Source organism: Cygnus atratus, chromosome 1, assembly GCF_013377495.2.
Source record: "Cygnus atratus isolate AKBS03 ecotype Queensland, Australia chromosome 1, CAtr_DNAZoo_HiC_assembly, whole genome shotgun sequence".
In the NCBI taxonomy this organism is placed as follows: Eukaryota; Metazoa; Chordata; class Aves; order Anseriformes; family Anatidae; genus Cygnus; species Cygnus atratus.
In genome coordinates this window covers 76,693,809-76,707,692 of record NC_066362.1, presented here as the reverse complement: position 1 = coordinate 76,707,692, position 13,884 = coordinate 76,693,809, and the positions used below count along the sequence as shown (strand labels likewise).

At 37.5% G+C, this 13,884-nt stretch overlaps 1 protein-coding gene across 4 annotated transcripts in view; it reads left to right on the top strand.

The window, feature by feature from the left end:
* ABCC9 (ATP binding cassette subfamily C member 9) overlaps positions 1–13,884 on the top strand; it is an 84,882-nt gene that overhangs the window by 44,665 nt on the left and 26,333 nt on the right. For all 4 annotated transcript variants that reach the window (XM_050708360.1, XM_035540815.1, XM_050708359.1 and 1 more), the window contains 10 exons: positions 45–129; positions 1,865–1,945; positions 2,959–3,096; positions 3,583–3,708; positions 4,259–4,355; positions 5,987–6,234; positions 7,201–7,349; positions 8,157–8,226; positions 9,071–9,228; positions 12,091–12,183. In XM_050708360.1, the coding sequence (XP_050564317.1) occupies positions 45–129; positions 1,865–1,945; positions 2,959–3,096; positions 3,583–3,708; positions 4,259–4,355; positions 5,987–6,234; positions 7,201–7,349; positions 8,157–8,226; positions 9,071–9,228; positions 12,091–12,183 (1,245 nt within the window). The remainder of the gene's footprint in view (positions 1–44; positions 130–1,864; positions 1,946–2,958; positions 3,097–3,582; positions 3,709–4,258; positions 4,356–5,986; positions 6,235–7,200; positions 7,350–8,156; positions 8,227–9,070; positions 9,229–12,090; positions 12,184–13,884) is intronic.

Sequence of the window (13,884 nt, the reverse complement as noted above, 5' to 3'; positions counted from 1 at the left end):
ATGTGGCTGGTTAAATAATTGCAATGACCATATTGGTTTTACAGGTACAAAGCTGTTACGGATGCATGCTCTCTGCAGCCTGACATTGACTTACTACCATTTGGTGATCAGACAGAAATTGGAGAAAGGGTAAATAACCTCAAGGCTTTCATGTTTGCTTAGTCTATGTATTAAGAAGAGTCTTTCTGATGTCACTCATCTAATCTGCTTTGGGTTGCCAGCCTGGTAAATAATTGTAATTCACCAGGGTTTACTGAAGTTATTTTGCATTAGCTGCTGCAGCGTTCTAGGCAGTCATGACAATGAATATGTGTTATGACAGTAAACAATATTGTTATGTGATCTCTAATCTGGAGAGCACAAGACAGATACAAATCTAAATAATGTATTTTCACAGAATCACAGAATCGTCTAGGTTGGAAGAGACCTCCAAGATCACCCAGTCCAACCTCTTACCTAATACTAACAAGTCCTCCACTAAACCATATCACTAAGCTCAACATCTAAACGTCTCTTAAAGACCTCCAGGGGTGGTGACTCAACCACTTCCCTGGGCAGCCTATTCCAATGCCTAACAACCCTTTCAGTAAAGAAGTTCTTTCTAATATCCAACCTAAACTTCCCCTGGCACAACTTTAGCCCATTCCCCCTTGTCCTGTCACCAGGCACGTGGGAGAATAGACCAACCCCCACCTTGCTACAGCCTCCTTTAAGGTACCTGTAGAGAGCGATAACGATAATTTTGTTTCAGAGATCAGAATTTGCCCTTATGCATATGTTGTTTCTTTGTATGCCATAGAATTACTACACTGGATGTTATGATACACAATGAAAAACAGAGATCCTCAAGGGATTAATTTTGTGCAAATTTCCTAAGAAAATTGGGAAAGATTCATACTGGAATTATTTCAGTGAGTTTGTTGTTCGTTATGGGATAAAATTCCAACTGTAGCAGTCAGTAAAAGGATAAATAGGGTTTAAAGTGCGGGGGGAAATGGCCCTTTTACAGTATGTTTATATAGCAGAGTGATGTTGCTGTAAGTGAGCATACAGAAGTTTATACTGTATATTTTGTCCTACAGGAAAATTGGGTTACTTGGCGCTGATCTTAAGCCAGGAGAGCTTTATTCCCAAGCTCTTGTCAAGCACATCTCCATTGCAGTCTGAATGTGTGTGAATGAGTTAGTTTAAAAAAGCTAATTCTGGTATCCCAATAATGAATACATAGCCATATAAAGCTTAATTGAACATCCTTGGATAAATACTTGGGCAGATAGACAGGACTGAGGCCTGTACAGCTACAGCACAGATCAGAAGCTATCTGGTTTATTAAGACCTCAGGGATGTTCATGAGTGGCCCTCCATCCTTAACTGTAGGATGGACGTGCCTGGAGCAAGAATAACACTTTAATGGTTGAAAAGGAAAGAAAAAGGAAGAAAATAAAAAAAAAAAAGTAATGTGCTCCTTTTAAACAGCTGCACCTTGCTTTTTGTTGTATTGACATGTTAAAAATTATTTTGGAAAAAAAAATCCTTCTTCAACTATACCTCAAAAGGGATTTTTTGATCGCCAATATTTTGCTTGCAGAATTTTATGCTAGTATTGGTTGCGTTTTTCAACCTAAGAAGCCTACTGTGCTTAGAGGAGCTCTTCATAATTTATACTTATCCATGATTTGTTGCTGAATAATATTTTTTCTTTGTCTATTATGTAAGGATTATGCTTGTTTATCAACAGGATTAGCATTTTAACTAAGCAATTGATTTTTATTGGAACCTTGTATAACTGTAAAAATCATATTTCCCAAGACCTATCATAATGTTTATTCAAAGATGCATATTTCTGATCCATTATATTCATTAGGGGATTAATTTAAGTGGTGGCCAACGACAGAGAATCTGTGTAGCTCGAGCACTCTATCAGAACACCAACATTGTCTTCTTGGTAAGATTTTTCTTTTTCATATGGAGCACATAAAGTTAGTAATAAAACTGTCATTCCTTGTATATATCTTCAGAAAACTTTATATTATCTTTAGAGAACTATAGGGACTTGTATTCAACTACAAATCCAAGTTATGGAGTTAGGAAATAAAAAGCCATCAGAGGCAGTATCAAAACATACTGGGAGACTTAAGAAGGTGGGATCTACAGAGGTTAATGCTGAAGGAGGCGAACAGCTTGCCTTTTACTCACTCACAGTGGTACCTTGTATCAACATAATCCTGCTGAAATCAGCAAGACTTCAGGATAAGGAGAAGCACCATAATGCAATTAGTTCTGAGCAGTGAACAGACTGAGCATTCAACAGTCTCCTGTAGAACGCTGTGGATTCAGACAGACTTTTTCTTCTCTGTTACTAATTTCAGGGTATGTCAGGAATTTCAGGACTCTACTGTTCATGAAGGGGCTGTCTGAGACCCTTCAAAATTAACTGGGGACTTAGCTCTGTTCTTAGAGAAGAAGTGTTTGTACAGCTGAGTGTTATCTTATTGCTAGCTGTACTTACTCCAAGTGAAGACCAAGCACACCTGCAATTTAGTTTGGGTGAAATTAGTGTAGTTCCTGACTCTGCTTTATCTTAGCTGTACCGGTTTCACATCAAAGTTAGACCCAAGTTTGGCTCTGGATTCCAACATTTTCAGTTTTGAATGTGAAATTTCCGATTTAGTGTTCCTGATCATGTTTACTTCATACTGTCAGGTGGCACCAGCACTGCACACATCTAGACACAAAAAATTATGTGAGTCTATTGCTATGAATTGAAGAATAATGGATTCTAGGTCACTACTTCATAGTGCAGCCCTCTGACTGGCTCTTAGTCATTAGAGAGAGATGATTGGTAATGGGAGATGCTTTCTATTTAAAAAAAAAAAACCTCTAAATTAAAAATATATACTTTTTTAAACCTGTTCTTTTTACTTATTTATTTATTTTATTTATTTTATTTGATTGCAGGATGACCCATTCTCTGCTCTGGACATTCACTTAAGTGATCATTTAATGCAGGAAGGGATTTTGAAGTTTCTCCAAGAAGACAAGAGGACTCTTGTTCTGGTGACACATAAGTTACAATATCTACCACATGCTGACTGGGTAAGAGAAGAGCTACTATGCTGCAGATTTGCTAATGATGAACATATGTTTGAAGTTAACACTGTAATGCTTGACAAATTCACTATTGCTTTCTGTAATAGAGTGATTAATTCTATATATCATGTGGCTAGGTACAACATTACATAACATGGATTTTATAATAGAAGAAAACATTTTATTTTTATATTATTTGTGTAGGATTTTTGATGGAAAGCCACTAAAGAATTGTGACTTAATTACAATTATGACTATAACTTATGGCTTGTCCATGTTTTTTACAAGTACAGATGAGTTTGGCTTACAGAAGTTTCAGTTTATGAGCTGTGCTAACAAAATTAAGAAATTATTTCTTAAATATTGAATACAGTGAACACAGAAATTTATATGAATGTAATCTCACCAATTCTAGGACATCTTGTAGGATCCAGGTCAGTGATTATACTACATATATTGCTGAGTAGACCTATTGGATGCTTTCTCCCGTAGATCATAGCAATGAAGGATGGAATGGTGCTTAGGGAAGGGACACTAAAGGATATACAAAACAAGGATGTTGAGCTGTATGAACACTGGAAAACTTTGATGAATCGCCAAGATCAAGAATTGGAAAAGGTAAATAGGAGCATGTGGGCAAGGATGTCAAGGAAATATTTTTCAGTTAATTTCTAAAAAATCAAAACGTGTCATGAAATGTGTTTTAAACTAGACACTAAGGAATAACACATGAACAGTTGGAGATTTAACGTCTAGAAGAGATTGTCTGAGCAGTCCATTCTAGATGGTTTTTAAGGACACATCAGGCAAACATCCTTTTGGAATGATGTGCACAATTGATCCATTCCTGGGGCAAGGGGTCTACAAAGGGACTTCCTAAAATCTCTCTTAGCCTTATGTTCTGTTATTGCCATAAGGATTTAGGATTCTTTAAGAGCTATTTTCGAAGTTTTTATCATTTTAGAAGAGAGGGAAGGAAGGAATACAAGGAAAAAAAGCGGAAGAAAGTGGGCAAAGCAGGATTTTCTGAAAGAAAAATCCTAAAATACTGTGCTTTTGCATTCTGTGGCCTCACTGATCCAAATAAAGTCTCTTTGAGGTTAATGTTGGTGCCAACACAGTAGCAGACAACTGAGCTCTTAAATTAATGAATGATTTCTTATCACAGGATATGGAAGCTGACCAGACTACTCTGGAGAGAAAAACTCTTAGAAGAGCCATGTACCCCAGAGAATCCAAATCACAACTGGAAGATGAAGATGAAGGTATGTTTTATCATTTCATTTTTTTTATTCTATTGCTATCATTGCCTTTTCACTTGAATATCCAAAGCTGACAGTTAGCAGTGAAGTATGAAGATGTTGAGGGGAGGCTGGATACTGGCAGCTGGCAACAAGACCCATCAGGAACATCCCTGGGATGACAGACCAGGCCTAAAGGGATTAGTCAGTCCTGAGAAGCAATTTAGTGATGCCAGGGAAGAGAAAAGGTGAAGTGCAGGCTTCCTCTTACAGGGAGCGCTAACCACAGAGATTCTGGTGGTGCTGTTTGCTGTAATGATCGTAGAATACAGAGTAGCTATTTGCAGGCTCTTTATTAACGCCTTGTATTTCATCTAGCAACACTCATGGTGGATTGCTATTTAGGACATAGATCTGTTGGGCCTGGATTACTGCATTTTGAAGAGATTCCCAATCACTGTACAATAGGCAGAGCTAGACACCAAAGTCCTTGAGATGGAAATACTACACGGTCTTCATATGTATTTGGTGAATGTGGGCAGAACAGCTCTTACTATGTGCAGTCATCACTACATTTTATCAGTTAATTTCTTGGAGGAGTTTAAATTGGGGTCACTCCCAAGCTCCTCCTTTTGGTCTGTGCAGGAAAGCCTTGCCAACAACCTAATCCCAGAAATTGGAAGCCATTATTTCTTTGTGGGGTAAGATAGAAAATGCAAAAAAAAAGATGTGTCCATATAGTCCACAGAATGCTTACAAAAAAGCAGTCATCGTTAGGATTATAAAATATATATCAATATCTTCAGGGCTGAAATATAACCTGAGAATACATTCCAGGTCATCCACACTTCCTATGTTACCTGGGAATGTACACGTCTCTGTGTCCAAAAAAAGTATATAATTTTCAAAAGTGTATAATATTAACTTTAAAGAAAATGCTTCTTACTAATTCATTTTTAATGTTCAAAATCAGAAATAGGTTGCATACACTGTCAGTTTAAAGCTGTCAAGTAAGAGCAGGTCATCGTTTTTTTTCCCCAAGTGTAGCCTGCAAAGCTATCAGACGTATATTCTTTTTACTTGGTGGAAAAATATTTTAATGTAATATTTATGCATATATGAAATATATATTTGCCATAGCAAAAGTCTGCCACCAATTGTATTTCAGTATGATGTGCAAATTATCATATAGTCAATGGTAGGCCTAGAAGAAACACTAATCCAACATCTACGTTCTTTTAAATAGACAAAACTTTAGTACCTCTAAATAAAGTGAGAGTAAAATTCACTTGTACAACAGATGACAGAGCCTCTGAATGGAAAGCTTGGGAGAGCGTTTTGTAATCTTGCACATAACCCAAAATGCTCTGCTGACAGTACAAGAAAAACAGCTGAACACATTGGGAAAAGGCCTAGTCTCTACTATAAATACAGTCAGTACTGAAGACTTGACACTGACAGACTACAGAGTTGCTCAAAGAACACAGGGGAAGTCTTATGAAAATATGTCTGAAGTGTTTTCTGTTTTCAAATGATGAGTTGTATTTTGCCATTAAAACGTAAGGTTCAAAACAAAAGTCAACCACATACAGTAAAGCCAGGTATAATTCTTAGGACTGCATCCAAGCTAACTTGATTAAATGTCTGAATCACAGAGGAAGAAGAGGAAGAAGATGAAGATGATAATATGTCAACTGTCTTGAGGCTCAGGACAAAGATGCCATGGAGAACCTGCTGGAGATATCTAACTTCTGGAGGATTTTTCTTGCTCTTTCTGATGATTTTCTCAAAGTTGTTGAAACACTCAGTTATAGTAGCCATAGATTATTGGCTTGCTACATGGACATCCATGGACAATGAAAATGAACTCAGGAATGCTGCTGATGCTAAGAGCACAAAGAAGGTGGGCCATACCTTGGAACCTGACAGAAAATAAAAAAATAAATAATTAATTTAAAAAAAGAGAGAGAAAATGTTTGCTGTTCATTTCAAAGCCAGCTAGACTGGAAAGACAGATAGACGTAGTAAAATCAATCATTAGGTAGGATGGATGAAAAATTTATGCTAAAAATATAAGGCAATTCAAACGTTGTCTTTTCAAACATGTAAAACTGAAGCAGAAGCATGTTAAGGGTAGAAAAATGGTTGAAAAATCAGGAATCTCATACCAAACTTTTCCAGCTGGATTTTTTAACACCTAAGTCAATGACCCCATTTCCCTAAGTACTGGCTATCCAGTTATGTCCTGTCAGGAAAGAAAAGAAAAAAAAAGAAAAACAAACAAACAAAAAGTCTTCAAATCTTCAAATGTACTGCTTAAATAGGATCTGTTTGTTGTTGTAAATGTAACTAATATACAAATATCATAATTCACTTAGCAAACTTTCAGAAGGCTTAAGTGTGTTATAGACCTGGCAGGTTAGTGTAGGATTTGCTCTAAGAATTTTAGTGGTGCTTGAACTTAATAATGTGGAAGTTTCCAACATCTCTATAGTGCCTTAATTATTGAGAGATTCTAGTCTGTTTGTCTGAATTCCCTGGCTAACAATTTGCATACATTCATGTTTACCAAGCTAGTCTATCTTCATAGTTCTATTACTTCAACATCTTGAAGGATACTTATCAGTAGCTTGAGTAATCTTGGAGCAGTCAGATTTTCTAATTATATTAACTTCATGAATTTCAGTTCCATGACAACTCTTTTATTTTCCAAAAAAAAAAAAAAATCTAAAATGTAATATAATTATGTAGTTATCTGCAATGTGACATACCAGCTGTTTCTACCTGGTACTAGTACCTTGGGAACTTCACAGTAGACAAAATAAATGTGTGGCTACTTCCAGGACTGATATGTTTGTCGTTTTATTAGACTTATCATGTAGCTGTCTTCAGCATCCTCTCTGGAGCAGGAATCGTCCTGTGCCTCATCACATCTCTCACTGTGGAGTGGATGGGTCTTACAGCAGCCAAGAACCTACATCATAATCTCCTCAATAAGATCATCCTTGGACCAATCAGGTACAGGAAAAATAATGTTCCTTCTGGAGAACTACACAGTCAAAATCTGCCCTCTTTGTAGCTGGAAGGGTACTCCTGTGAAAAACTCTTGTAATGGCCCTGTTTCCTTCAAGACTTCAAAAAGTGAAAATAAGCAGTGAAGCAATGGGGGAAAAAATTCCATGTCAGCACATGTCAAATTTTGACCCCTTTTTTATCTGGCTGAAAGGTAGGTGTGTCAGCTAGCTGCATGGAAGCTTCAAGGCTTGGATATCAAGGAAGGCTTTGAGTGTAGTCCTGGCTCCACAGTACCCAGAGCCAGCTCTGGGGTCAAATGATTTGGACACTAGGCTTCTTCTAATGCCTGTGGGGATAGATTCTGTACATGCCAAGAGTGGTCTCCTGTAGGCAATGGGCTGGCCAGAAGGGTCATATTCATTCCTGCATAATGAATACAGTTATCACAGTTCTTTCACATAACAACAAAGTCGTGGTGCCTGGACCTGTGCAGGAGGTCAAATAGCAACCAGGGAGAGGATTTGATCCTTAGAATGGAATGTAAGCCTGGAGGGAGTGTAGATGAAAGAGCAAAAGGTAAAATGATTTGGGGGCTTTTGCAAGAGGTGATTTAGCAGCTAGGTGGGAAAAACGCCAAGAGAAGCATTTGGATAGTCAGAATGCAGACATGATGGGCTGGTGTGATATTTATGTTCATTGCTTAGTTTTAGAAAATAGCTGGACACAGCCTTGTGTTCTATCTGACTGGGATTTTTATCCAAAACTGGAATTCCATTTCAAATAACTTTTTGCTTTTAATTTTTTCAACAGGTTCTTTGATATGACTCCACTGGGGCTAATTCTAAATCGCTTCTCTGCTGATACCAATATCATTGATCAGGTATACATATCAATATATTCTGATTTAGTATATCTTGGCTTTGTAAATTTTCACTTAGCTGCTGAATAAGATGATGCATTAAAGTATTCACTGGAGAAGGGCATAGCAAAAAGAGGCTCTGGAAAGGATAACAGACAAATTCAAAATATAAATTAGTCATACATTTGTAGTAATGAGGGCATGAAACTATCAGATTAAACGTGATATGAGACGGCAGCTCTTAATTTCTTCATATACAGATTAGTAACTTCTGTTAGAAAATCTGGATTAGCAAAACACAAGATTTTGGATTCAAATCAGGAAAACAGAATTTAGAATATAACAACTTTTACTATATGGGAGTACATGTGAGGTAAATAGGTGCTCCATCCTGGCTGTAGCACATATGAATTTAGATCATTCATGGAGAGGAAGGGATGCTTTTACTATGTCTGTGAATCAAAAGGTTTGGATGAGCAATAATCCTGAATATAACGATGATGGGAACATGGAAGGAAAATTAAGAGGTTCTGAGAAAGAGAGTGCTGTTTCTCTAAATATTTAGTATATCAAGAACAATATTCTCTTTCTTCCCTCTTACATAAGTGAGGTGGAAATGGCCCCTACTTCATCATGATCTTTGGAACACTGACCTCTAGAATAAGAAATACTAGGTTGTTTTTTTAACCTCTGCACATTAGGGCAGTGGAACCACAGAAACATGCAGGCTCCCAGTGTAGGGGGGTATCAATGAGTGTACAGTATTCCAGTACATTCCACTTTCCCTAGGGTCCTCTACAGGAAAAGGCATGTAGTGGTGCTATCAGTTAATTTTGTCTTATATATGTTTTTCTGTTTGCTTTAGCACATTCCCCCTACCCTGGAGTCTCTTACCCGGTCCACCTTACTCTGCCTGTCAGCCATCGGGATGATCTCGTACGCCACTCCGTGGTTCCTTGTCGCCCTCGTGCCCCTTGGCATAGCATTTTACTTCATCCAGAAATACTTCAGAGTTGCTTCCAAGTATGCATTCAAAATCTTCCCTGAAAATTTCTTTTTAAAAGTTGGTATATAAGGGCTGTATTGAAATGTGAGATTATTGAACTAGTATAAGGGGAAAATTGCTGTAGTGACCATGCCATCCTGTATACAACCCTGAGGTATGAGTTTGAGCCATACATTAGAGGATGTTTCCAGCAGATCTGACTACAAATAAGGTATTTTGGGAAGTAACATTAGTTGCTGAAGTCTTGTACACTATTGGATGTCAAGACTGATTAGCGTGAGTTTTGGTAAGTCACCTGAGCCAGCTCACATCTGGTCAAAGCTCCTCTTTGATCTTTTGAGGGTTAGTAGAGAATTGAAAATAACTTCCTGGATTAATGCCAGTCATGACTTTTTCTTCATATTGTGAAAAAATCCACAGAAAGCTATTTCCACTGTATAGCATCATCTTATACTCAGAATGGTTTGGCTAGTTTTAGAGAGCATTTTTTTCAGTAGAAAACTGCCATGATTTCTCAGAGTTATGTTTTTAGTACTAATTATATAATTTAGTAGCACATCTAAGCAAGTCATTCTAAGTTTTTTCTTACGTTTACTCAGTCATACTTCTTTTTTCTTTTCTTTTTGTAATCAGACAGATGTCTGACTCGTTTTATTCCACTTCCTGATACTTAAAAATGCCCATCAAGGTACCTGCTGGCGGACCACGCATAGAGGCCAAAATAACCTTCGAGTCAGCAACAGTTCACTTCAGGTCCTGTCTCTGTAGTAGGCACATTGCAAAGCATTAACTTCTGTTTTTTAGCATCCATCTAAGAGGAATGGTGCTTTTCAATCGAGTGCTCCAGTACAGTTAATTTCATGGATAATTCTCTTATTTAGGTAGCCTGAGAAGTAATTATGCCAGTTATTTCCCTTAAATCAATGCAGCAGGTGGGGCACAGAGCAAAGTGTCAGTAATTTATCTTCGCTGTAGCCGACTTTTCTTCAGCTATCCTCAGAATTTCCAGTGAAATTTTTTCATAAGAAAACTTCATAAAGTCAGAATTGGCAAAACAAAAACTGTTTAATTCTAAAATAATTGCTTACATTTTCTAAGATTTTGCAAAAACCTTGTTATTTCCACACTGTGTTTCCAAACTGAATCTGTGCATGACAGTCCAGCAGGTCTCAAGGTGGCTAGGGAACCAAGGGACCTGGTTTTCATTCATAAATTCATTATGATCTTCTGTGTCACCCTGTTCTGCTACACACAGCAGTGCACATCATTTAAACTTCTTAAAATACACAAGAATAAACAAAACCTGATGTATTAGACCCCAGGGAAATACTGTGGTTTCTCTCTGTGATTTTATATGTGAGAGAAAAGTCTCCATCCATCTCCAAACCTGTTTTTCCCACGTGCTGAACTGATAGCCATACCACACAAGCCAGCAAGAGGTTGGTCACCCCTGTAGGTCAGCACACACACACATGTACCCATTGGTTTTGCAGTCACTGATATTCTGCAAGTCCATAACTACCTCATTCATTTTTATTTCCTTACAGTTTTCTGGGAAAATATGCATCAGCAAGTGCTTTATTTTTTTTAACTTATTTAAATTATTTTAAATCACTTGTGAGGCACACAGGATTGAGTTGTGTTCTTCCACTTCATGATAGAAATGAGTACATATAATAGTTATTTGTAGAAAAAATATTCTTGGGAAATGTATGATGAAGGAATAGCTTGAGCCAGTATTTATAACGTATTTGCATGCTGTACTTTCCAGCCATATAAGCTTCAATAATTTTTAGAAATGCAAATATTTACAGTATTTCTTGCAGCACTTTGACTCTTTATTGCATTTTCCATTACATCTCTCAAAAACTTCTGTGTATTTTCCATCATAAATTTGAAATAGAGCATATTTATCATCAAAACATAAGCAGCAAATTCAGTTCTGTATACTGTAACATTCAGCATCATGGAGCAGCTATTTCTGCTGGCCTATCTAATGCAGTGTGCAAACAGAGTAGTATTTTAATAAGGAGTTTAAATATCTAATGCTCTGGCCTCTGTTCTGTTTATACTTGTACAGCTGGCTGGTATGCCAATGGCAGAGTATGACAGAAAGATGTATTTGTCTCTGTGCCTTGGAAAACACTCCTGTTTCAAGAGACTGGAACTTTTAGACTTAAATATCATTGCTCCATACAGTTTTTGAAAATAAGAAAATTTCTCATTCATATTATTGCTCTATCAGTGATATCTCTATTTCAACCAGTGGGCAAATATTAACGCTACACACAGGTGGTCTGCTATACTCTGCCATATTTTGAGTTCAGCATGCTGTTTTACTTACAGATACTGAAAATGAGGAAAGGTTTTTATGCAAAGGCATCATCTTTGTCAGGCCAGCTGAAACGCACTAAAATAGACAAATTTACAGATACACAAGCTTTACTTTATAACTGATGTAAGAGCCACAAATAACATACATTGAAGTTTCAAATTAACTGCTCTGAGCTGATTGTATTAATTATATTAATAAATTAGAATGTTTAAGAGTAAAAGGTGATTAGTGATGGCTAAAATTGACAGCAGGGTTTTAGCCAGGAGAGAGGTGATGATATCTTCACTGTGGGATCAAGAGAAGCTTGACTGTAACCAAAAACTGGCAGTGTGGAGGTGGCTGCGATGTGATTGTAGTCTTCTGTGACAAAAGTGAAATGTGAGATTTCTGTGCCAGTTTCTTTCTACACTATAGAAATTGTATTTTGCATGATCCTGAAAAGAATATGTTCAATACATTAAATACTGATTGTTGTCCATTAGGCAGTAACATTTCTACAGGAAAAGATGTAATAGCTTCCTGCTGTTTGTTTTCTCTGCCCCAGGGACCTCCAGGAACTTGACGACAGCACCCAGCTACCTTTACTCTGTCACTTCTCTGAAACAGCTGAAGGCCTTACCACCATCAGAGCATTCAGGTCTGTAAAACCAATGATTAGAGGGAGGCTTGGGTTCTGGTCAGGCCCATGTAGCTTTCTTGGAGCATGTCAAATTACTTGATTTGGTGGACTTTAATTAAGCTATCTCATAAAAGGGAAGTGGTTTTTGTTTTCATGTTGCTTTTCCATACCTTTAAACTCTTGTGCATGTTTTCAGTAACACACTAAGCATGTATATTGGTTTTCCTCTGAATTAAAGATGGTGACAGTTTTAGGATATGCTTTTTAAAATTTCAAGATGTTTAGTTTAACTGTGCCTTACTTGGACAGCACGGAGCTCGCCTTTGAGGGCAGGCATGGGAATCACTCCTTCAAAATCCCTGTGCTACAGCCTACAAGCTGTGTTATCCAAGTGCCTCTGAATCATTTCTTTATTTAGCCAATACCTCAGTCAGGGGTGCATCACTGCTGTACTCTCTAACTGGGAGAGTAAATAAGCAACTAGAGAGACTTTCCAAGAAAACTACGACAGAACAGAACCTGATCTTGATATTCTACAATGTAGCCTTGTCAACCAAAACAAAAAAAATATATTCCAGGTGAGAATATTTTCACTTTTCCATGCATGTTTTTCTTTTCTTTTCTACATGAAATATAGGCCAAATTCTCATATTTTCACTGCATTACAGCTAGCATGCATAACTCTGTCAAAGTGCAAGCTTGATGTTGTCCCCAAGTATAACTTGCACTCATTCCACACACAGTAAAATTTCAAACCAGAGCAGATCACACTGTACTACTATTTACATATGTATTTGATCTGATTCAGCTCAGCAGTAGACTTCTGATATTTTTCCCAGCTCTACTGGCATTGGCCCATTTTAGCCAGCATTGATCAGGCTGAGCTTAACAACAGTGCCTCTGCGTCTTTGCAGAGAGATGGGCAGAGTGGGATAGAGTCTAAACCCTAGATGGCCAGTGGCTGGAAGAACTCTTTTCTCATCTTATCAATGAATTACACATTTTCTGAGACTGTTCCATCACTTCAAGCTAGCTTTAGGACCTAGTCTATTAGTTCAGAGAGCTGCAGAAAGGACTGTGGCAAGACAAGCAAAAACGTATGCAGTGTGTTGAAGAGATATGAGCCAGTGGTTAACACAAAATGCTTTGACAAGCTGTATCAATTTGAATGAAGTATTAAACCAGTAACTCATAATTAAGTCCTGATACTGATGTATGCTGAGTGCTTCTTGAGACATTCAGCGTGGCCTTTCATCACATTATCTCCTGAGAAAGAAGAGGAGTTTAGCATTTCTTGGGAGTCATTCAACTCTTCTTTACCTTACAAAACAACTATGTGAGCTTGGATGGCAGAGAGTAAAAGACAGCCCCAGAAAATGACTAGGCATCGTAACCATCACTTGAGTTTTCCCAAATTTCTGGTGCAAATCAAAGCCATTTCATTTCCCATTTTGTGCTTCACTGTCAACAAGAACCTGAAGTCTCCAGTGTATTTTGTCAGCAAGCTCATATTTACTAATAATCCCATTAGTCATTCTCTGTAGTTTGAGTTCAGTATGTTCCAGGATAAAATAGAGCAGCTCTCTGCATAACTTACCACAAAGTAGCACAGTTGGATAAGAAAGCGATTTCAGTGACCTTTGCTGTTTGTCATCTGACAGGATAAAAGTCTAAAAGAGCCCAGAAGATGAGCTGGATGTGGATGAAAAGATACAGATC